This window comes from Notothenia rossii, assembly GCF_949606895.1.
Source record: "Notothenia rossii genome assembly, chromosome: 11".
Lineage (NCBI taxonomy): Eukaryota > Metazoa > Chordata > Actinopteri > Perciformes > Nototheniidae > Notothenia > Notothenia rossii.
In genome coordinates this window covers 39,730,514-39,756,797 of record NC_136910.1, presented here as the reverse complement: position 1 = coordinate 39,756,797, position 26,284 = coordinate 39,730,514, and the positions used below count along the sequence as shown (strand labels likewise).

The 26,284-nt window shown below is 38.5% G+C and overlaps 1 protein-coding gene across 7 annotated transcripts in view; it reads left to right on the top strand.

The window, feature by feature from the left end:
- Positions 1-26,284, top strand: part of LOC307024912 (membrane-associated phosphatidylinositol transfer protein 2-like) — a 51,051-nt gene that overhangs the window by 10,607 nt on the left and 14,160 nt on the right. For 5 of the 7 annotated variants that reach the window (XM_079659407.1, XM_079659406.1, XM_079659404.1 and 2 more), the window contains 11 exons: positions 6,972-7,193; positions 15,395-15,609; positions 17,980-18,101; positions 18,459-18,692; positions 21,265-21,588; positions 22,466-22,561; positions 23,153-23,257; positions 23,420-23,484; positions 24,387-24,477; positions 25,390-25,543; positions 25,640-25,829. In XM_079659407.1, coding sequence (XP_079515533.1) covers positions 7,116-7,193; positions 15,395-15,609; positions 17,980-18,101; positions 18,459-18,692; positions 21,265-21,588; positions 22,466-22,561; positions 23,153-23,257; positions 23,420-23,484; positions 24,387-24,477; positions 25,390-25,543; positions 25,640-25,829 — 1,674 coding nt within the window. In that variant the 5' untranslated portion in view covers positions 6,972-7,115. Of the gene's footprint in view, positions 1-981; positions 1,118-6,971; positions 7,194-15,394; positions 15,610-17,979; positions 18,102-18,458; positions 18,693-21,264; positions 21,589-22,465; positions 22,562-23,152; positions 23,258-23,419; positions 23,485-24,386; positions 24,478-25,389; positions 25,544-25,639; positions 25,830-26,284 lie in introns of those variants that run through there. The other 2 variants (XM_079659408.1, XM_079659409.1) reach the window with 2 other exon arrangements.

The window sequence follows — 26,284 nt, the reverse complement described above, 5'->3', positions numbered from 1 at the left end:
ATAAAACAATTAAGAGATCACTCGAGAAACGAATCAGACGATGAATCAAAGTACTGACACTTATTAGTCATTTTTAAAGCACAAACGATGAATTTCCTCTTGTTCCAGCTTGACATTTGAGAACGTTAAATCTGACTTGTCTTTACTTTCATTATGCACATGTGTTGCAGACTTTAATTAGCTAAAGTCTAGATGTAAGAAGAAATAATTAGAGTGAATATTGCTTTTTATTAAATATGGGTAAATAAATAATAATAAAATAATGTACCTTATCAACAGAGGAAATATACTGATTAATTAAGTAAAAGGTAAATAAATAAAACTTACTAGGAATAAACCAAACAACTCTTCATATAAAATAACGTAGTTTTTGAGCTTGTAGTTTGAATTTTATTAATATAGCAGCTGTTCAAACAAAGTTACATATTGCTTAACTGATAGAAATGTACCATATACCATATACAAATATTTAAAACACGCCTAAAAGGGGAAAGAACGTCAGTAGCGGAGTCTGGATATAAGTTAAATTCTATCCAAAACATTTGTATTTGTGGAAGAAGAAGATGTTGCTGTGTGTTTGTGAAGTGTACCCATTAAGAGAATGAAATACACCCAGGGAGTTAGTGACACTCAGATGCCTGTACATCTGTCCAAAAACAAGTGGAGAATTGATTCTGGACTCGTCGTTAGAGAGGGATGGTCACACAAAAAAAAAGGCAATCAATCTGGTGGGCTGCAACGCCGACTTCCTGCATCACAACACTGTCAACCAATCGGGCTTCAGCCTCATGCGTCTCCATGGTAACAGGGCTTCCTCAGTTCCTAGGAGGTGGAGACGGCGAGGGAGGGAAAACAGAACAGAGGTAGATGGGGGAAGAAGGAGAGGGAGAAGAAGAAGAATCGATACCTTCTCTTATTTCCCAGTGAGGATTTAAGAAGCTCCTTCCTGAATACCGGGGCTGGGGGGGCGAGGCTGCGGTGGATTGGTTGACAGTGTTCGGCAGAAAGAGAGGGGATCGGGGAAGGGGGGAAGATGCCCGGGCTGCTGGTCTCTGTGGGACCATGCAGATCTGCCCCTAAAGACTCTGCTCAGAGGATCAGTGTTTGCTCCTGCGAGGTAAACTGATTTATTATATTTAAATACCTGTCTTTGCAGCTGTTGCTATAAAGACAGGTACATGATGGCAACATGGATGCCTGCCTGTTGGACTCCAGTCCAGACTGATGTATTTGTAAAGAGGAGGAGGCTGAGGAGCTGCAGGTGGCTGCAGTTCGAGGAGGGGTCTACAGGTGGCTTTGTTCATTTTACTGCGAGAAAGACATTTGAATGAGATGAGTAATGTTTGAAATGTGTTTGTAAGGAGCAGAGGAGTGTTGTTGCAGCGAGGCTTCATGTCTTGCTGCAACACATGTTTGATGGTAGTGTAGTGATGTGCAGGGAGTTAGTGTACGCTGATGGGAGGAAACATAATCAATCAGCATCAGCACCACAGAAAAGACACTAAATTACAACATTTGACTGTAATATTTTAAAGTGTAGTTTGGCCACAGCTGCTGATGATCACTTTTGCTTTGCAGCTAATTTGAATGAGATTTGAAGTACGCAGCGAGAGCGTACCGCACAGTACTCGACTCCTCCAGAGATCACACTCGGTGTGTTTGTCTTCCTCGGCCTACTCGTGTGCGTGGCAGGCGTCATCTGATTTATTCTGCAAGACAGCATGTTTCTTCAGATGTGAAGAATGCTGTGGTGCGTTTTGAATCCATGCTGTTATCAAAAGCAGATACAAATTCCATCAGGGGATCTTGTTAGTGCAGCAGGACTCCTGTAGCGCTTCAAATCGCTGGAGAAGAATCGACTCAGATGCATCAAACTGTGATGATGTGTAACAAAGACATGGTGCGTTGGCTTCTTGCTCTTAAATGTAATGCATGTTAGATTACACATTTTATATGTATACAGTAATCGTTATCGTCTTTGTCCCATTTCTCCGTGCGATTATGATAATTCATTGGGTGTGCATTCTGTAAATATGTTCTGAGGAATTTTAAGTAGCTCTGATTTTCATTAAACATGACTTATAAAATAAAGGCTCACAAAACATCCCCCATAGACGGGTCTTCACACATTGGGTGATGCTCATGCCCGAGTAGAAAACAGAATTAGATCTTTTGTTAAAATACTTTTGGAAGAATGACCCCACACAAATTCACCTCTCAGAAGTTATTTATTTAGTATCAAACCAGTTAGTTTTTTAATTATAATCTGTGTTATCTCTTTACTCTGTGTCTATGTTATAGCATCTTTTAGCTCATTGTTTTGTTTCAAAGGGCACGTGCTGAAGCCCAGTGTGCTCTGATTTGCTCACCAGAAAAATATGTTACACCTGTGCAAATGTAGTTATCAACACATGGATGGAGATACTCATATTCGAATGAGACTGTCTGAGAATGTGACATAGAAATAAGAGCCAATCAGATAAAGGCAGCTCACATATAATCTGACTGGGTCTGATGTGGGTTAGTAAACGTGCCAGAAACACAAATGTATATGTACCGGAACTGAGTCATTTATGAAACATCCTCTTCAAGACCCACAACGGTGTGGTTTTGTTTCACTCTCTTGGTTGTTGTTTCCAGGAACAGCGATGAAAAGTCTGATGAATGTCTAGGCTACTATTTCAAATTCGAATAAGTTTCACTGCCCCCAAGTGGCCAAAACTTCTCTTATTGCTGCTTTTAAAGGAGAGTGTTGACCTGCCACCTCCACTGTTGTTTGGCCAGTACATCAGTAATTCTCAATCACACATTGCCAAGGGGTCAATAACAAATATTTTTCGATGAATAACATTGACATTTCTAATCTAAAATAGTTTCCGATCGAAAAAGAGTTACATCTTTTGCATTTCTGCAGAATACAAATGATTTTAGGGTGAGGTTAGCTGCAGAGCGGCTGGCAAAGGGCTGAGAGGTGTGTACATATCCAACTGCAGAAATAGTATGTCAGCCTATTGCTTTTTTACGTAGAAACATCCACAGTGTGTGTGTGCGGTCAGACACAGGTTTTCAGTTTAATGGGAATGGGTGGACAGTAGGTCGGGGTGCATTTTTCAGGGATCCAGGGTGTCAGCCTCCAGGACCAGGCTCCTGGCAGGCGGTGTTGTGTTTAATGGACCAGAGCTGTTTCCTTCCAAGTCGGTTACCTCGGTGGCAAATTCTGTGCAATTTATCTGAAGGTTTCCTCAGCCTGCCGTCACACAGGCTGTGATGGAGGGCAGCTGGCAGCCTGGCTCCCTCTCAGTGCTGCAGATGAGACGTTTACTTGCTCTGCGGAGTGTCACTGACTGTGATTTTCGACTGTGAGCTCAATTAGGAGGCCTTCAGATTAAACTGGGAGACTGCAGGATTGTTTGAAATGTCCCAGCGGCTGCATGAAGACAATCTTCAGTTTGATTTTTATTGAAAATGTTTTCACAAAATCGCTGCAATTTGAGCCACCCTGCAGTGCTCGCAGTGTTCTATAAAGGACAACCTTCCTTTATGATTGGCTTCAGGTTTGATTCCCTAATGCCTTAAAAAAAGGGAAAACTTCATCAGTTAAATGGATTAGAGTGGATTGAGGGACACAGGGAAGGAGGAGAGCTCATTTGCTACATGCTGTGGTTGGGTTGTTTTGTTGGAAATTGCCCATAAGCCCGAGGGAACTTTGTTTATGTCTGAAGCAGCGGTGGTCATTCCCAAAGTAATGAGAGGGAGTGGAGCCAAATTCAGAAACAGTTATTGAATGAGATGAAAAGCATTACATGACATGTTGATAAATGACTTCCCGTTATTGAAATAAAATGAATTGAAGATTGGCTGCCAAGTCAGATCGGAAGACATTTTAATGTTTTCTTTCAGGGTTAAGTGCTTATCTTTTTACAGTGAGGGCTGCAGTAAGTGTACTGTGGCTTATGATGTACTGAACTAAACACAAACAAATCTTACAGACACACTGGATAGCACTCATACTGTGCTACTATAATCAATATTTGTTATGTTTCTGTCTCAGGTTATTTATTCATTTTGCATTAGACAGAGCAGACAGAAGTCTTATACACGCTTTATAGAAATAACTTGAGTAGCATTAATGTGAACCCTGCAATAAAGTAAAGGTTAATAGAGCTGATGGTTGATAATGTTTTGTCTATTGTGTCATCGTGAATTTAATTGAAAGAGAGACCCTCACTGAAGCGCCCTACACTTAAAAAGAAATGGCAAAATAAAGAAAGTTAAAGAGTTTTTTATTGATTTTTATTATATGTATGTATTATAATTGTTCTTCTTCTTATTTTTCGTATTATTATTTGTATTTTTTTGTTATATATTTCAATTATTATCTATAGATATCCCAATAATAATGTTATAATTCCAAAAAAGAGAAACGATGCACATACAGAAAGTCAAAGATATTACTGATTACATTATTACTTTTATTATTATCTTATTACTTTGAATTTATAGTTGTTATTATAATCTATAGATATCCCTATAATACTGTTATTGTGAATTAATTCTACAAAGAAAATCGTGTTTTTAAATCTGATGTCGTGGCATTCCTATTGTCAGTATAGTATATATATTTAAAGCAGAGACATTTTTTAGATATTTTGTTTCTATTAATGAGCTCTACATCCTCCTGACATGACATCATAACATCGTCGTCCTCTTGAGCTTAGTTTTCAGTTTATGTTCATGTTTCAGAGATTGCCGGCTGCTGTATCTGATGTGCTGACTCACAGCTCGTTTTGCTGATGGAGACAAAAGAAAAAGAAAAAAAAAAGCCAAGATGCTCGGTCTATCTGTCGATGTGTCAGTTTTCATCTGTCTCACATTCTGCTTCATGGGGATTACTGTGTCTCTATATATAGCACTTCTTCTGTTGCTCAAGGACTCCTTCACGGGATTCAGTGAGAAATGCCACTTAATTTCCCTGCTGTAATTGTATCACAGTAAATAAGGTCGTACGTGGCGGCCTCTGGAGAGCTGCTGGGATTTGAATCTTCAGTCGTTGTTTAGGCAGATCGCTGCAGTTTTATTACCTGTAGATATTGTTTGTAATATACTTTGCATTGTGGGAATTACAGAGCCTGACTATGTTTTGGAGGACTCAAAGATTATACTTCTTGTTTCTTGACACTGGTTTGAACCCAAGGCTAAATTTACTTTTCAATTACACTATTTTGAACTATAGCGCGTAACATGCAGACCTTCGGTAACCAATGATGCATTCAGGGGCTCCTTGAATATTCCCATTACCCGAAATAGGACGTTGTTCTTGTTTATGAACAAAGACAATCTCTTTGATTTTATTAGTCAGAGCATTTTAACAACACAATGTTAGCTTTTTTCTCCACAAATGTTCCCTTACAGCTGGAAAACATTTTTTTCAGATATATCTAATGTTTTCTTTTAAAATTGTTAACCAAAGTGAAACATAAGTGAGTGGTGTTTTCACCATGTCATTTGTATCCTCTTGAAAATGTATTAGGTTTAAGCTTGGCCAATGTTACACCCTCACACCAAGATTCCCAAAAATTAGAGGTAGTTATTTCTGTAATAATGCAAACAAACCATTAAAACAAAGGTGAATATACTTTTGAGATATTTAACATGTTGAAACACTAATATTCATGCAATTAAACAATATAGAATGGCTCCTAACCTTTTCCCAAATCATTAAAGAGGCTACTTTCACTGTCATACTGTACTACCTGACCTCTGCAGTTCATCTGAGCAGCCTGACCAAACATGCATAACCTGATGATGCACAGATGGACAGACGGTGGGACACCGCCCCCCCCCACACACACACACACACACACACACACACACACACACACACACACACACACACACACACACACACACACACACACACACACACACACACACACACACACACACACACTCAGCTCCACCTCCTCTCTAATGTTAACAGCATCAGAGTTACCGTCCTTAATCTGTCTGAGATTAGGTAGCCATCGTCATGTGACTGAATTCATCCCTGTCTGCTTGCTGTTGCATTATGTTAATAGCAACAGTATTTATTTTTCTCACCTTGTTTAGAAGAAAAATTTGAAGTGGCTTTAATATTTCTGTGAAAGTTGTCTCTCATAGTGAGGAACCTACAAACCTACAGAGGATTATCAGCTGTATCTGCAGCTTTACGGAGCTTTAAAGTGAGTTTCAGATCATTGTTTATCTTTCGTCCTACAACTTCTGGCTCACTCTCACTGCTCTTATTGCATCATTTTAGAGAAAACACCTTAAAAAAGATCACTACCAGCTTAACAGAACAGCAGAAAGACAAAGTTACAGACTATCTGGTGAATGTAGTTGAGCATTTTTGTGGTAAAAATATTTCTCTAAGGAGTTAAAGATTAAAAAAAACGGAGCTATATTAAGAGTGAATATTGGAAACAAACCTCCAAATGCGTCATCATGTTGCTCTGTAACTGCTTAATGTGCACAACAATGTCGCCATGTACATTTGAAAGTTCATGATTGTTGCGTTCACATCTTGTTTCTGCTGCCTCCAAATGGTCAAAAACAACAAGCAGCAATGACACCATTTACAACTCTAGTATGTAGTGGAAGTAGTAAGAAACCGGAAATGAAAGTATGAATACCTAGATTAAAATGCTGCATTGACCACATCTTGGCTGAGTCTTCACTGTGTTTACACGGAGTTGGGATTTAGGTTGCGGGGGGATTTCAGAGATGTTGCTAGGTCAGTGGATTACCTTGTAATAGATCTGGAGGAAGGCTGGAGGACTCACAGAGGAGCGGGTTGGCTTGTGTTCGGGGGTTTAATCCTTGAGACAAGCATGCTAACTCTGGTTTGTAAGTCATGCTGGGAGCTCAAACCTACATATTGTTAAACCTCGTCTTATCCCACTGAAAGTCTGTTTTTGCTTCTTGTCTCTCAGGTGTCAATAACGATGACTCCCGTCCTCGCTGTTTGAACATGCTGCTCGGGTAGCGAAGCCGAAAGAGAGGAGCGTCTAGCCTTCACTTCTCTGGACACACACACCCTCACACACACCAGGAGTTGGTCAAATTCAAGCTCAACCATGCTGATTAAGGAGTATCGCATCCCCATGCCGATGAGCGTGGAGGAGTACCGCATCGCGCAGCTCTACATGATCCAGGTGAGCAGTTTTCCATGTAAATCACACACTACAATGGGAACAAAATGTCTTTCTATTAGCTTAAATTAAAGGCTTTAATGAGGTGTTGTTAGTGAAGTACAAGAAGGCTGGAGACCTGGAGTATTTTCTCTGGAGTTCAGGAGTTTGAAGTGTGGTGCTGTACCTGAACTAGAGCGGTGAGCAGCGTGGTCACAGGGTCACAGATGGTGCTCCATATGCCTGATTCATTTAATAGTGTTGTGCATATATACACATATATAGTCATATAGAAAATGCACTAAAAGATTATTTTGCAAATAAATGCTGGTAACCATTAGTCAAATATGTTTATTAGGCAATCATCAAGGGAAAGCCTTTAGGTTTAGAGTATTTTTCATAAAACTGCTGATAATTGAAAGAGTATATATAATAGAATTAAGTTTGTTATTATGTGCATATTATTATATAAATTGAAGATTGAAACGTTATGATAATCCAGTTTGTTGTTAGTGGAAATTATTAATTTGATGTTTGGCTTAATTTTAAAAGAAAAAACTAGGACTACGCAGTAAGTAATATAACCCATAATGCCCATGGAACCAACAACAACATTTATAAGAAGATAAACAAAAAAGACCTGCATAACACCATAAAAGAGAAAAGACAGGCTGAATAAATCCAAATACTCATAATATGTTTTATGGGAGAGAGAAGTGCCATTTTCATTTGTGGACTAAAATGTGAAAAGACATGAAGGGGGTAAAATACCTTCAAATCATAAATGATTTTGTTTATTTACACTTCGTTTGGATGTTGTTTGGAATCGGTATATTGAGGGCAATCTGAGAGCGCAGACATGCAGCAAGGCCCTGCTGTACCTCACAAGGTGATTTGTTTCTTCGGCCATGATTCAGATCCGCTCTGATTACATTTAATGGCTTCTTCACTGGCCCATGCACGCCCTTCCACCTAATTTCATTAAACTAGGGCAAGTAGTTTTCCTGTAATCCTGCTGACGGACAATCTGAACGACTTGTTTGAGGAGATAATGACATTATATAATTTGTGTGTAAAAGTAATCATATTTTTCAATAGTATATATTTTTAATCCGTAATGCAGATTTATAATACGTACAAAATATACCTGTATACAACTCTTTAATGAAAAGAAAACTGGAAAAAACATCAGAAGGAGCAAAGAAGAGCGAACCTTCCGAAAAAAAATCTTAAACAAACCTCCTGAATATTAGCTTTGATGATGCACACACACACACACACACACACACACACACACACACACACACACACACACACACACACACACACACACACACACACACACACACACACACACACACACACACACACACACTGGTGGACCCCTCCTGCTCCTTCTCAGCGTCATAGCTAAGTGCCGGTTGCTGTGGTAACTGGTGACATCAGCTGCAGCATGGCAGCCGCTGCCATCAATTGTTTGTGATCTGGGCGGAAAGAAAGAAAGAGAGCGAGAGAGGAGATGTGATGGCGCAGTCAGCGTTACCATTGACGACATTATGTCTGGCTCCATATTACTGGATACACTGTTTACAAGATGTATGCATCACTCATGTACCCAATGTAAACACCCTTGTGTTAAATACGATTATTTTAAATACATCTGTAGTTTGCAAACTTTGACATGTGTGATCCAAAATAAACCAAACAACAGATCAGAAACACACCAGTGAGCCACACTCTGACGCACCATGAACACACACACTGTAGTTTATTTTGACTCAATCTCACAAACTGCTGCTCCAAATACTCACTAGAGCAGAAAATATGGATTACGCTGGCAATGAAAATAGAACCAAAGAAATCCATTTGGATTTTAGTTTGAGTGACCTTTGATTAAAAAAATGTCAGGCGAGGTGCTCAGATGCTTGAGTGGCCTGAAAGAGAAAATGGAAAATGTAGGACAAACAACAAAATACAAATCAGCATATATTTGTTAAGTTATGGTATTAAAGATGAAAACATTCAATTAATATATCATTTTGACTCCATGGACAGAAACAGAAAATTCACCTCGTTGATCATCGTAAAACCCACTTTATCAAACATAATGTTAAAAACTCAATACAACTCATGAAAGCGGCCTTGGTTAGTCTTTCTACTGTTTAAGCAATCACTAACGTTAGTCTGCTCGAAATAAACCCTTAATTCATGAAATGAGATGTTACAATATGTCGGCTTTACACGCTGAGTTGCTCTTGTCCTTTGGAGGGATGACATTAAGTTAGCATATCCAATGTTAATTAATAAATAAAGATCACACCTATTTTTCACTTGCATGATCGACCAAATTGAGCAAGGCATTCCTCCTGTCCGAACACAAATCATTTGCCTCGGGCGAGCATTAATGCCAAGCCCTGATACATTGCTTTTTGTTTGGAAACTGAAGAGTTATCCATGCTCTCTTAAAAGCATGAAAAACTCCTATGATAAAAACAGTAAACAGAACACGGGAGCTGCTGGACTAACGCGTCCCTGATCAGTTATTTTGCTGTCTAAAAATGAACTAGAACTCATGTACTGGGACTACTAGTGGGCCTGAGGGGGGGGGGGGCTGTGTATTCCTGCTCTATGCTAACCTTGCGGGGTCTCATTAATGATTCAGGGCAGCTCAGGCCAACAGACCCAGACCCTGAGCAGAGACCCTTTCTCATTCTGCTGAGAGCTGGTTGCACTTCTCACATTGTGCATGGGATCTGTGTTCTTTCACTTCTCCTTCTCCTTCTTCCTTTCCTGTCAGCTATTTTTATCCAGCACACTTGAGTTTTTTCATATTTCTTTATCTTGAACAGTTTCTGGATAAACATCACGCTTTTCTGACTCATCTTTCCTCATGTGGGTTTTTGGCAGTCATGTTCTTTATTTTATTCAAGAATTTTAAGATTTAGGAACTTTTTGGTTCTGTAATTCTCCAAAAAGTTTCATGGTACTAATTTACAGAAATGAGAGGAAACATATTATAAGGAGTTCTAAGGAACAGCTCCATTCAAATTGTTAGTGATAGCTTATTGTATTGTTATTATGTATTATACATTTGGCTTCTGACACATTTGACATGTTTGCTTTTTTATCTGAAAAGCTGTGCATTAACTTAAAGACTCTTTAAAATACAAAAAACAATTAATTTGTATTTTTTAATTCTTCTTGAATATTCCCTTTTACAAATACTTCGACTTAAATGACATAGTTCTTTGCAGGAATAGTTTATGTAAAGATTATTCTGCAAAACACAGACCTGTGAAGTGTGACACCACGTGTTACTTGTGTAGTCCTTTCTCACACATTAATACAAACAGCTGCAGCTCCTCTTATAATCTGAGACAGGAGAATATGAGAATTGTAGATATGAGACCTGTTTAACATACTTAAGAAAAGTTGTTGGAGACTTGTAAAGAATTTGTGTGGAACTTAAGTCATCAATGTTTTACTCTTCGCACATTGATCCAACTTTCTGCAGCTTATTCTTAACAGTGATCGGAAACTCTCTATTAGTTTTTGATCTCCATGAATTTCAGTACAGTAAGGACTTTACTCATATACTGCCCTTTTATAAAGCCCGACGAGCAGGGCACATGTTTTATATATCTATCAAGTGGACTGAGCTTTCCTCTAGCTCCACCACAGGGTCGATATTTATGTTTTATATGAAATTGATTCACCAACTATTGGATGGATTGCTGTGAAGTTGTTTGCAGGCGTTCATGTCATGGGGCACTTTGATTCATTTGTGAGTGTGTTTGCATGCTGCTATTAGTATTAGCTGCTCTGCTAATGTTAGGACTGAACGATATGAGGAAAATATGCAATAATGTTGTTGAATATCGCAAAAACAACATTACTTCTGAAGTATACAAATATATGAAAGTGTACTCAGTTATGCCTTATTGCTGTTTTTGCTATTCTACTCGGATACATCACATATTTAAATTATTGAAAGAAACTTGGACATTAAACGTAATTCAAAGGCACCAAAAAACAATGATACAGCAGGTACATTTTGAAATGCTGTTTTCAACAAATACTCTCTTTCAACTAACAAAAAACCTCCCAGAGTGTAATATATCAGTCTTTTGTGAAGTGTGATTGCACAGGCCCCCACTGTGATGATATCAAAACAATGAATTGGGGATCCCTAGGTTAAGAGTTTGGCTAGCAGAGCTGCTGCTGTGCATTCTTGTGCTTGTTGGCTCCTGTCATGCCTCATCAATTACGTGTGTGTGTTTGACCGATTCTGATGACAGCCAAACACCAGAAAACAAACACCTCAGCAGCAGATGCAGCAACTTTAGTTTAAGAAGCGTTTCCACTATTGTTGACAGTTTTCTTTTTAGTGAAGCCACGCAGAGGGAATTGAAGGTTATATTGCCAAGAAGTGGACATGTTCAAACTGCTGACTGCATCTTTAGATCCTGTCTTGGTTGTCTTAGACTGATGTTGTGCAAGATAATAACCTTCATTCTCTACACACACCTGTTGCATCTGCTGTTGTTCTTAAAGACCTTCTTAAAACCCCTGGGAAACCCTGTATAGTCAGTTGTGTTGCAGCGAGGTGTGTGTCATTAATACAGATACTATGTGCTCTCCTGTACTGCAGCAGACATGAGGAGGGTAATTTAAGACCCTTAGCTCCTCACATAAATTACATTACCTGCTAGATTACAGCAATTTTCCAGCTGTTTGCCTCCTCTGACCTTCATTACTGATACCACCTCCCTAAAGTCTTCAGGAGAGGGAGCTCCGTGTTCAATCTGAGCTATCATTGTTGACCCCCAGCACCCCACTCTGCTTTTAATAATGATCGGGAGGATTTGTATTCACGTAGAGCCGTCCCTCGTACCAAAGCGTATTACAACGGAAGGAATAAAATAGCTTTTCAATCATCAGTGTGACACCAGAATACGGAGCTACTGTACTGTCACCTTACTCAGCAGTGACATTAAGATTTAAATACTTTATTTTTAAATACATTGCATTAGGTCCCTTTTATTTTTAACAAATTTGAGCAACTTTTTGTATCAAAAGTGGGTTTTATCATGGTTGTGTGGAACATATAGTAAACACAGATTCTTTAACGGTTTTATAAAGTACAAATTAAGTTTACATCTCTTTTACAATAGTAATGTGGGCATAATCTGGGCAACACATTCATTCACACATACTTAAAATGATATACAAAACAATGTATATAAAAGTTACAAAGGAAAACTAATGTTCACGCACAGAATCTGTAAATATGCATGGGTAAAATCAATCAATCAATAATTGTATTTGTCCTCACAGGGGCAATTAGTCGGGCTTAGTGGGATGCACACAGTTAGCTGACATTAAACACAGGGCAAAAGTATAAATACTCAGTCAAGTCAACATATTTTAGAAACAATAAATTGAGCCATTATGAAAATAACTCCCTCTTCCTCCTAGAGAGACTGCAGAGGGTATAAAGAATAGTTTCATTGTATTGTTCTTAGCTCGTGTAAGTCCAAGAATGGGAACACAAGATGGGATGAAGCTACAGTATGTATCGGTAACTTATTGAGTTCATTTCTATGTTTGACCCCATGAGATTGCAGCAGCAAATAAAAGAGAAAGTGAGATTTAATAAAATAACAAAAAATGCAGCTAGTGTGTCAACATACTTTATTCTTGGGGCTAAACCTGCTTTTTTAAGGTATTCATTTCTCAAAGAAATGTCAGGGAATTGGCTATGAATTGTCCAAAAACTAAATTAAAGTAGTATTCCCATTGTAACATATTTATTATTTCAGTGTTTTATAGTATATGAAAAGCATAACATTTTGCCCAATTTATTTAAAGGTGGGGTAGGTAATTTTGGAGAAACCAGCTGGAGTGCGCTAGAATTTGAAAATACACAACCGGAACAAATCTGCCACTTCCTTACAGAGCCCTTCCTCCAACACACACGAACGCGCACATGACCAATGAGGGCACGAGATAAGTTTGTGCACAGATGGAAAGCTCCAGTTATTTTAGCCGGGCCGGCTAAAATGATTGGTCATGCTTTTTACAGTACTACGGCTTCCACAGATGACATTTTTTTATGTTTTTTTTGTCAAAGCACTTAAGATATTCATTGCTATCGGGATGTTAGGAGCATTCCATCGAATATAACAAAAAGTGTATCTCGAGCCGGTTTCTCAAACTTACCTACCCCACCTTTAAATGAAACTAATAATTTCTTATATTTTTACTATATTTTTATCTAAAATATGTTCTGTATATAACTGTAAACAGTATATTCCTTGTATATACAATTTAGTTTTTAATTTTTACTTGTACTACAAGTTCTATACTTTCTTGTATTAAATTGCCTATTGTATTGTTTATATTACATTTAATTAACATATTCTTTAATCCTTTTTAATATATTTAATTGTAATCTTCAATAAAGTAATCTTTTATTTAACTGTGTATATGCAGAAGTATTTGGTAGGTTGATAACCTCTCTAAGCGTTATATTGATATATAATATATATGAGATATTTGGGCTGCTCTGTCAGAGCCTGGAGGGTTTCACATGTGTCACCAGCCTTTTAACATCATCTCTCCAGTGAAGATGGTCCCAGTCTAAACGGAGAGCTTCTTAAGAAGATGTAAACTGATTCAGTAATCCACGACTCCTGCTGTGAAGAAACAGCTTAAAAGTGCTCAGAGCTCCGGATCTGTGTCCCACCATCTGCTGCCTGAGAGAGGGTCACACACACAGAGAGAAAGAGAAACCAGACCTCTGAGGTCCCCTCCTCCACTTTATTCATTTGATCATTCAGCACAGGAGGAGAGGAGAGAATAATAAGAGAGATGATAGGAATTAAGAGGGCGGGACCAAAAGAGATCAAATAAAAACTATTCTTCTTTTTCCTTTTTCTTTCCAAAACAAATAGGCAAAAGTGAATTTACAGCATTTTTATAATATAAGAAAAGCAGCTTATTGTTCTAATAGGTAATTTATTTTTTAATTACACTATACATTTAAACGCTCTCTCTCTCTCTCTCTCTCTCTCTCTCTCTCTCTCTCTCTCTCTGTATTGTAAAACATATTTTCCTTTTCTCTAAAGTTTGTTCGATTGTATTGCCTCTTTTATTGTTTCTATTCTTTTTAAGTTACATTTTGTTGAATACCTGTTTGCATTTTGTACGGGTGCAGAGTGGAGGGGCAACTTGAGCTGAGGAGGAAAGGAAAAGGGTGTGGATGAATTTGAATGTAAAGCAGTCTCTTGTTTTCCATGTGGCAGCTTTTTTCTCTCCGGCTCCTCACTCAGTTCCTGCAGCATCATCCCTTTGGGGGGGGGGTTCACAGTCGGACAGAAACCCTCAGTGAGAGACAGGAGCGCTGTGTGAGGGTCTCACGGGCTTCATCTAGGAATAAAGGGAGGTTGGCAGCATGTGTGGAGAGAGCAAGTCTGGATGCTAGGCTAACATTGGCGCACCGTTGCTGTTTCAGAGTCTCTCACTGAAAGATACATTTTGAAGTCAATGCCTCGCTGAGCCCAGCTGCTGTCACTGAGCTGACATTGATTTTTATTTCTAGTTCATATTTTCCAGTACAGAATTATATAAAAAAGGAACAAAAGAGTTCATCTTTGCGCATAAACAAAAAGTACAACTTTAGAAGTCCCACTCCATAAACACAGTGGCTGATTTGAGGTCCTTCTTGTTTACAGCATTAATTAAAAGGTAAATAAGTTAAATAATGTTAACAATGCAGTGTATTTCTATTTGATTTCTTCCACTTCCACTATTGAAAAACACAAAAAAAGATAATAGCAAATAAGATTTATTTTAATTATTCAATTATTATTATTCAACTTTTTTCTCTTGGGATCTTGAATTCATTATTATCTCGATAAAATGTTGTGTTGACAAGAAGCTGATCCTGTTTGTGATCCGAAAAAATTATAATATTAGATTCTTATCCTGGGAAAATGGAGGAACCACAGTTAAGGGTATTATATATAACTCCAGAGTTAGCTAAGGTTGAACCTATGATATGACTTCTGAAACCCAACATCTGCACATGAAATAAAGTAATAAAATGCAATACTGTTTAATACTTTTATATGGTTGATGAATCTCAGCAGCTCCCACACCCCCCCCCCCCCCCCCCCCCCTCCTCCCCTCCTCACCACTTCCTGTTTTGTGTCCCCTTGCAGAAGAAGAGCCGAGAGGAGAGCTGTGGGGAGGGCAGCGGCGTGGAGATCCTGGAGAACAAGCCCTACGAGGACGGGCCCGGGGGCTCGGGGCAGTACACTCACAAAGTGTACCACATCGGGAAGCACATCCCGTCCTGGTTCTGTGCCATCCTGCCTCAGGCGGCGCTCCGAGTGGAGGAGGAGTCCTGGAACGCCTACCCATACACCCGCACCCGGTGAGAAACACATCACAGCAGGGAAATACCCAGAGGAGGAGAGTAGCTCAGTACATTTACTCAAGTACAGCACCTATGTTTACTACTTACTAAGTTAACTGATTTCTTGTTAAGTACTTCTATTCTATTCTACTTTATACTTCTACTACATTTTGAAAGCCAATATTGTACTTTTTGCTGGATTATATTCAGCTGTTTTTGTTTGCATTTTAAGAAATAATATTGTGGCAGGGCAAACAACATACAACAGAATATATACATTATAACAGTAATCATACTCTTTGTTTAGAACAGCATAAATAAGATCAGCTGAAACTGATGAAATTAAATAAAATCAATAAATCGGAAGAAATAAAGGTAAAAAAATGTATAAACATCATTTATATGATATTATTAACGGATAATGGTTACCCAGATTGAGATTATTAACAAGAAATATAATGTACTATTAATGTTTTATATATTTTTAGGTTTCCAAGAAGTATATTATTTGATTAAAATACAACCTACCTTCACTAATGCAACATGTAGGTGATCAAACACTATCAATACTGTCATAACAGCTTATGTTATAGGCCCTTAAGTAATAAGTACTTTTAATATACTTTAAGTCTATTTTAATGCTAATACTTCCGGTACTTTAACTTCCGAAATAGTTTGAATGCAGTTGTTTCAGAAGATGTGGTATTGCCACATTTTCTGATGTAAAAGTACCTCTGAAAATGACTCATCACATTAAAAATGATTCATGCTTAATTTGGACATGAAGATTTTACAAAAGTGCTCTGACTCTAGAATCCTCCTGTGCTAAAACATTTGTTAACACTGAAGCATTCATCACATAAAGGGAATTTAAGGACAGCTTGTATTATTTAAAGCACAATGACTGAACCCTTAAGTAATAAAACGTTAATGATTTTCCATTTAATTACTTCTTGATTCATACATTTGCACCAGTAAACTTGCTATTGTTGACGAAGAACAATTTGAGCTGAATAATGATCAGTTATATCCTCCAGGTGACTCAATATGTACAGTAATAATAGAGAACATTGTCACAGTGATAGAGGAAGCGGCTTCGGGGACACAAATCCCAATACATGTTGTAGGAGCCATTTAGGGGTGTTTCCAATAACATTTTATTCGTATTTTTGGTGAGAAGTGAAATCTAAATATCACTTTCCATCCATCAATGACTATATTTAACTAAATTAAATACAAGAATAACAACTTTATTTATATTGTTATTATTATTGTATTTACTTTGGTTTCATATAATAATATATATATATATATATATATATATATATATATATATATATATATAATAATTATCAATCATTTTAATAATCCAAATTTAAATACAAGTAAATGACATGACACATTTAAATTTCCATTTTTGCCAATTAAAAAATGACAATCAAATAAAAGAGTAAATCAATAAATATAAGCGTAAACACATGGAAATGTGTTATGTTTAGTTTTTTGACAATATATTCATCCGTTTTTTACAAACAAAAAGCATACCAGGAATTCATTATGGAATCCATGGAGATAAAAAAAGGTACAAAAGACAACAAACATTACAACAAACAAAATAAGTGGTATAATAATACATTGCTAATGTGCAAAATAATAAAGATAAAAGCCTCTTATTTATAATAAAATATACATGAAAGATATTCTAGCGCAATAAATCCAACAGCTCACTCTGCCAGGCTTTCATGAATCCACTTCAGTAACATGTTCTTCCCTGCAGCATAAGTAAGAATAAAGGAACATCTCTTCACGTTTTTTGTGTTATAAATCTGCCCAGGAGGCCCACGATAAAGGACACTGGGTCCACATCTGATATCTTTTTATTTTTTTATTATCACAATGCGCCAGAAGCTTTATAGCATTTACAGCAAAGACCGTTTCATACAGTCAGAGTACAAGGCTGACAGAGAAGTGCTGAAATAATGTCTCGAGTTGCGGAAGATATTGGCATAAGGCTGCTTGTTAACTAGCATACATATCTCACACACACACACACACACACACACACACACACACACACACACACACACACACACACACACACACACACACACACACACACACACACACACACACACACACACACACACACACACACATTAAGTCCACGTGCATAGGCGTTGGTTCTTTACATTATCAATAGGTGTGCATAAAAACATTATGTGGGCAACAAACATGAAATAAAAAAATCCGAAGTTTAAAAAAGTGACACAAATAAATAAATAAAATAACCTACCCTAACCCTATTAATGATAACATAAACATTTTAAAAAAAGCATTTATAAGACTTGTCTACACTTTTAAACAACTATTCTCTCTCTTGTCTTTCAGGTACACCTGTCCCTTTGTAGAGAAGTTCTCTATAGACATTGAGACGTATTACAAACCAGACACTGGAAATCAAGTGGATGTCTTCAATATGTCTTCTGCTGAAAAGAGACAGAGGACTGTCGGTGAGTATTTCATTCTGCACACAAGAACACACCCTCTGCCATGAAAACTCCCAGAGTGGAGTTCTGTTTAATTGAATGCAGGATCAGATCTACACAGTGTTATGTTCAGGGAAAATGCAGACAGTGTGATGTGGAGGGATAAGACTGAGGGAGTGTAGCAGCTCGTGTTGAGCCCCTGAATACTAAAATTCACCGTGGTGCAGGAAAATGTGCAGACAAATGCCCTGCAGGGAGTTATTACATAAAACATTCTCACACACACACACACACACTGCATAGACAGATTTTCACTCAGGGCGTCGTGAAATGTGTTTGATTTGATTTGCGTGATTAAGAATAACTTTGTCCCCCTTGCAGACCCCATAGACATCGTAAAGGACTACATCCCCCCACATGAATACCTGGTGGAAGAAGACCCTAAGCTGTATCAGTCGGTGAAAACCAAACGGGGTCCGCTGTCAGACGACTGGATCGAGGAGATCAACCAGAACCTCGGTGAATGTCCCGTCATGTGTGCCTACAAACTCTGCAAAGTGGAGTTCAGATACTGGGGCATGCAGTCCAAGATTGAACGCTTCATACACGACGTGGGTAGGTATTGTGTGTGTGTGTGTGTGTGTGTGTGTGTGTGTGTGTGTGTGTGTGTGTGTGTGTGTGTGTGTGTGTGTGTGTGTGTGTGTGTGTGTGTGTGTGTGTGTGTGTGTGTGTGTGTGTGTGTGTGTGTGTGTGTGTGTGTGTGTGTGTGTGTGTGTGTGTGTGTGTGTGTGTGTGTGTGTGTGTGTGTGTGTGTGTGTGTGTGTGTGTGTGTGTGTGTGTGTGTGTGTGTGTGTGTGTGTGTGTGTGTCTCTGGGTCAATGCATCATCCTAAAAAATAACCTTGGATAGCCATAAAACTCATGAATAACCCTGACATGTTGGATTTCTGATATGTCGGAGAACACCCTCGAAAAAGTTTATTTAACCATGATAAATCAGGACACCTGTACAAAATAAAGGATAATCATTAAAAGACTGAAAGAAGAAAAACTGGGCATAAATAAAAGCATGACCATGAAGCATTTTGAATAACCCTGAGAGTCAATGATAACCTTAAATTATTAATAATGCTTAAAAATCAGAAAAGGGCTAGAGTTGTACATATATGTACATCCACACGGTTCCGTCGCGTTGAAGCTTGCTGATGGGCGTGTCTGGCGCGCTACCAACAACCAATCACATTAATCTCCTGCCTCGGACACACAAGCACGCGGTTTGACTGGGAGCTTGTCCTGGCATATGATTTGGTTGGCTGGCGCTTCCGTTGACGCTTGAAAATTTGAACTTTTCTCAACTATCGAGGCGAGCAACGGAGGCAAAGCAACGCAACGGAACCACAACGCAGCTCGGCAAAGCTTGACGTCACCCCATTCAAAGTGAATGGGAAGCGTCTCCGTTGAAACATGCAACGGAACCGTGTGGACGTTACGTTAGTTTGTGCCATTAATTTGCACCCAAAATGTCTAACACAAAATACTAAACCCTTGAAAATGTGAGATTTAAAACTTTAAAAAGTAATAGATAACCATGAAAAATCAGGAAAAAAGTATATAACAGTTGGGAATGAATCCTAAAGAGTCAGGGGGGAAGTCAGGATAACCCTGAACATGATTATCTTGAACGTATTTGAATAATCCAAAATATCAACAATAACCAAAAAAACAGAAATATTCAGGATTAGTGACAGGATTCTTGTACAAGACACAGTGAGTAACTAAAGCGAAAAAAAGACCTTCTTTCTTCAATGACTAACCACTGATTCATTAAACTGTCTATTATGTTGAGTGACTGAAGAAGAAAGGAACAAGGTGAGTGTGAGGGATAGTGAGCGGGCAGGTAAAACAAATACATCCCTTTTATAGAAAGTGTTTGAGAGGCAGCAGCGCGGAGTCTGGCTCCCAGAGATAACACAGCAGACTGGATTAATTTCCTGCCGCCGTTTCTGTTTCGCCGCTGTGATTTAAGACTGTTTACACTCGGGCAGCCGCAGCTCACTCCCTCACGCGCTCACTCCCAGGCTAATTACACAGCAGCTGCTCTATCTTCATGGCATTCTCACTCTGAGGCCTAATCAAAAGACCCTAAACCACAAGATCTGTTTGTTTTTTCTGTCCATGCTGCATCCACTTCCACTTTAACATGCGTGCTTTTATAAAGGGCTTTCCCTTTGTTGTTATGCTAATATCACCTGCAGCTTCTGATATTCACTGTATCTCATTTACATTAAACCTGCTCTAACACAGCGTCTTCATTATAAATTATGCCGGAAGGGGCTTTGGGTTGTATAATGCTGGACCGTTCAAGCTTTATTAATCTGTCAGTGGTTTTTTCCACTGGATATTAATTTAAAAGCTTTCTCTGTTTGCTAATTTTGGCTTTTATTACCAGGTTGGATGTTTTAATCATGATTTGCTCGGAGGGGTCAGGATTTATAACCAGCTTATGCTTGTTTAGGTCCTCAAGAAAAATACATTGTTCAAGATTACATTTTCATATTTGACCGATCCATAAGTGTTCGAAACGGGAACAAAATAAATCAGATTGCTCCACTAGAGTTATGAATAATTTAACTTCATTTTGGAAAATACTTTATATCATATATTACACAGTATAATATTATGGCAGTCAGAATTTCTAATAAAATAGTTGCAAAACTTAAATAATAGATTTTTATTACTGAATACTGTATTTGAGTCTTAAAGTTTTTGCATGATGTATTTATTTAATCTATTTTTTCTTTCCTTGCAGTTTCTGGTATGAGTTGTCTAATCTATTAAAGCAGTATCTCAGTTTTCTATCAAATAAACCAGTCTTATTGCAATAAATACAGACTGTCAGGCCACCTTTTGAATTCCTTAAGCATTATAATGCGCTATTTGCTAAATTGCATTGCCTTTTTTAATATGATTTCATTTGTTAATGATTGAATAGCCCTTCCTCATATTTCAAACCAAACCTACACCTTTTTTTAAAAAGTGACTCTGTGGCAGAATTGGAATACCTTTATTAGTCCCACAGAGGGGACATTTACATTGTAACAGCAGAAAAGAGCCAAAGACAGCTTAATGTCACCTAAGAAGCATGAATAAAAAATATTAAAGATGAACAAATTGCTGCTGTCCTCCAGGCCTGCGTAAGGTGATGGTGCGTGCCCACAGACAGGCTTGGTGCTGGCAGGACGAGTGGTACGGCCTCACCATCGAGGACATCCGGCTGCTGGAGCTGGAGACGCAGCTGGCTTTAGCCAAGAAGATGGCCCAGTTCAGCCTGACTGAGGAGGGGGGGGCGGAGACGTCCGTCGGCCAGGACCAGGAGCAGGGGGCTCAGGCCGGGGGCTCGGCTGCAGAGGGAGAGGGGGGGAAGCTGGGAGACTCCCTGGAGACACGAGGGGAGCTCACCAAGCAGTGGTCCACCTCCTCCAGGTCCTCCAACAGGTCGTCCAAGAGAGGCGGTGAGGATTAATATTTACCTCATTTATTTATATCAATATTTTTTGGTGGCCCCTAGAATATTACAACTGGATACATTTTTCGTATATGCGTTCACATACATTTGGATTATCCATGTTGTACTTTTATTTCAGAAAAGTATCATTCTCTTTTTTTAATATATAAACACGACATTTATTGCGTGTATGTCCGTCCTGGGAGATAGACCCTTCCTCTGTTGCGCTCCCTGATTTTTTTCCCATTTTTTCCCGCTTAATTGTGGGGTTTCCTTGGTGTTTTTTTCTTGTACGCTGGGGGGCTCTAAGGACAGATGATGTTGTATGCTGTTAACACTGTAAAGCCCCCTGAGACAAATTTGTAATTGCGATATACTGTAAGGCTACTGTATGTAAATGACATTTTATTGATTGATCATTTATTTTATATTTATTTTAGCAAATATGTTGTTGTTTCTCTGAAGATAAAAGGCATTGTTCAGATGTTTTGAAGTGGAGTTGAGCTGTATGAGATATTCTCCAAATGCAGTGTATTACCCTGCAGTAGATAAAGAGTTAGCACATCTCCAATCAATGGAGTCTATCTGTGCTTTTTAGAGAGCTGTGATAACAGAAACGGACTGTCTGACAGAAAAAGGTAAAGCAGTGGAAATATTCCAAACATAGCATACACTTAAACTGATATTGATTATTTTCTATGTGGCTACAATACATTTTCCTCCTCCCCCGTCCACTGCACTATAATGCCCATACTTTTTCTCCAAACTGAGGACATGCCAACCACTGTTATTAATACACTGACTTTGGATAAGTGCATTATACTATCTTACTACTCCCAGCTTTAACATCACTACTTCCTGTTTTGTTTAATATGTTTATACAGGGAGTCCGTCTCACCAGAACATTTCAGAGTGGAGGATGCAGAGCATCGCCCGAGACTCGGATGACAGCACAGACGACGAGTTCTTCGATGCTCACGGTAAAAAATCTTCTCTTTCTTCATGATAAATAATACAAAACCGGCTTTATTTTGTATTTTAAACATGCACTATATGTGTTATGTGTTATGCAACATGACTATTTTGGTACTGCCTTTTGCCTTATACTGGATTTACAACATGAACAAATTGGATTAGATAATTCGCTCATATCATATCTCTCTCTGGGATGATTAATATAATATATCAAGGTAATCTCAATGTTTCATTCTAAATCCTTTTTTGTTTCTTGAAGTTGTTATTTTGCCATGAAGTTCAGGTGATTTTCTTTTCTTAAATGAATGCATTTTATGTTCCGGACCTCTAAAAGAGGAACATTACGTTGTTATATTAGATTCAATAAATGTAACCTACAGCAAAGGGTCTTGCCCTTCAAAATGGCTGACAGAAAGATAATCAAGTAATTCTATCTATTAAGCTAATTTAAAAACACCAACAATAAAGGAATAAATATGGCTTTACAAGTTTAAATCGTGGGATTAACATTTATTTGGGTCTGTGTTATTAGATATTATTGCTCTGACGTGCAGAGATAGATTATTTATATCAGAGGGCCTCTGTGTATTTTGCAGAGGACTTTTCTGACAACGAGGAGATGTTTGCCAAAGAGATCACCAAGTGGAGCTCCAACGATCTGATGGACAAGATAGGAACAAACGAGATGGACGATGCACAAGGTGCTAAACTGATTTAAATAAAAACAGAGACTCATATTATTTTTGAACAGTTTTGGTCACATGAGATCCTGCAGTGAGATATTGTCCATTAAAGTTCGTTTTATTGTGATCTTTGTGTATAATATAAACTTATTTTTCCTGAATTAATTTGTGTTTTTACAGAAACTATGTATCAGGAGTCGGGTGGGGAGTATGCTGTGATGAGTAATGATGAGAGGCAGATGGAGGTACACTTCCTTCACTCTTTTTTTATTTCATTCATGTCATCCTAACACACTAACACTAACATCTTCAATTAAATAGCGTTTAGCTTACACCCCCCCTCCTAAAATAGCTTCCAGTCATCCTGCCAGTGTAGTAAAACCAGGATCCCCTCTCCACCGCAGCCGTCAGACTGTACAGTAGAAACATGGCCCCAACATTTTCACGATGCTATAAATACTGTGTGTTCTTGCTCTTTGTATTCAGCACCGTGCCTCAAAAAGAAAAAGACATAAATCCAACAGAAAAATAAATGTAAGTGTCAGTCCTGTAGCCAGTAGAGCGTTGAAGAAAGTAGAAATAGACATTAGATGTCTTAGGAGTAGAAGCACTTTAAGGACGCCTGACAGCATTCATATTAATTACATTTAGTGTAGAATATAGTACTCACTATTTCTTAGCTACATTAAGTTACTGGTAGTGACCAAGAAGTCACATGACCCCTGTCAATTGTCTAATTGTTGCTTTTAAACTTTGTTTTTTTGTAACATCCAAGGCAATCATCTCACCACAAGGTTCATTAATTGCTATTGAGATTTCAATCTTATCAAACAATCTTCAGCAGCTCAACTGATGCTTAGTTTCTAGTGGATAATACCGTCTGTATACAAATTACTCTTCAGGCTTCAGATTAACTGATTTGGTCTGAGAAAGAGTTCAAAACACAAACAAATTCAGTTTACAATCATTTTAATTGATTAAATGTAGTTTTCAATAGATGTATTTATTAATCAACTAACTCGTTTAGCATTAGTTTTGTCCCTGCATGTTGCTCTTCTATCCTTTCCCCGTTTTTCCTGTTATCTGCCTGCTCCTTTCTCCCTATTAATCCTGTTTTCTGCCTCCTTTCCTCTCCTCTTACCTGCAGGACTGTTCATCTCAGCAGTGTCTCCAGACGTCCAAAACTCACGTCCTCGTTCTGGTCCTGCATGGAGGAAACATTCTGGACACTGGCTCTGGTACACCTGCAATCAAACCCTGCAACATTTTAATGAAACGCGCACTAGCTTAAATCAATTTGAACTTCGAACCCTAAAAAGTTCATATTGTGGCTTCAATCAATATTTTTTGTAAGGTTGAAAACCCTCAAAAGATGATGGCAACAATCTCTAGGTCTCGTTTTAGAGTCTCTCAGCTTATTGCTTTGGTTTTGGGGCCTCAAATTCACTGCTTAGATCACTCTCACAGTGCTATGGTGTCTTTTCTGGCAACAATTTTCAGAGAAAAAAACTCTAAAACATGACACCAACTGCAAAATGCAGAAAAGTACACAATAGAGAAAGAGAAAAATATAGCACTAAGGAGTGAGTAAAGATAACAAAAAGGAAGAGCCAAAATCAGAGGAACATTTAATCCTCAGGTGAACACAACAACAACAACTCCAAATAATTCCAATGTTGCTCATTGTTTTAATCACAAATGTTAGCAGTATCAACAAGAAGAGCCCACGGAGAACACAGACCTCCCACAAGGCCAAATGCTCTATTTGGCAGTGTTTACCAAAGGGATACTAGTTTGTTTGGGACGGGATCATTCTTGGCCCTTGCTAACACCATTTTACTTTCCATTTTCATTCAAATCAGGCTAGAAGTTGTTTTGTAATCTAGCGAAATACCGATAAACAAACTGAAACCATAACCTCAATGGCAGAGGTAATAATTATTGATCCATTCAGGAGGAAATCACCTCATTACAGCCTCAAACTGGTGCAGTAGTTCTCTCAAGATGTAATCTGAGGATGTCCAAACAAAAGACAGGATATAAAGAAGACAATTCTGCTGCAAAAATAATTCAAACTTCTGAAAAAAAGTGTAAAAGGGAAATGTTCTTGCAGCTTTTTGACCAATGCAACATGTTCTTCTTGTCTGCAGTTGAGCAGAGCGGCAAGCAGGCGGATATAAACACGCTGGGCGGGGCCTTTGAGACGGTGATGAGGGTCCACTACCCCGCAGTGCTGGGACGCATCGCCATCCGGATGGTCCCCTGTCCTGCTGTGTGTGTGGACGCATTCGCACTCGTCTCCAAGTGAGAGCCCTCTTGAGTGTTTAATTAATCTGCTGTAATACAACCTGCTGAGTGAATGGTATAACGACGGATAACAACGCGTCCTCCCCTCCGCAGCCTCAGCCCCTACAGCTACGACGAAGGCTGCCTGTCCAGCAGTCAGGACCACATCCCTCTGGCCGCGCTGCCCCTCTTAGCCACCGCCGCACCGCAGTACCAAGAAGCCGTGGCCACCGTCATCTTACGAGCCAATCAGGTGTACAACGACTTCCTCAAGTCTGTAGAGGGATCGTCTTTCAACGGCCAGGTGAGTGTGTAACCAGGCAGGGCTGACACAATATCATACTTTCACCATATGATTATTGTGGCCAAAATGAAGAATTGGGATATTTGTAATACATTTAAAAATTAAATAAATAGATAATGCTTCGAGTCAAATCCATATTTAACTTTTTTCATTGTGCTTATTGGTTCACTTTTTGACTAATTAAATGGAATTATGAGGACATTTGTGGAGAGAACAAAAAAAGCAAGAACATAGACAAATGGAAACTAAGAGGCGCTGGAATATTCGCACAATATTATCAAAGTAAATAAATAATGCTATCAGTCAAATTCATCTTTGACTTATTCTGGGTGTATTGTGCCTTTTGTCTTTCATTCTGAAAATGAATTGCCCTCAAATTATGAGTGCGAGACAGGTAAAGACAAAGCGACAACAGAAAGAAACAGAAATGATTTAAGAAGCACTGGATTATTTAA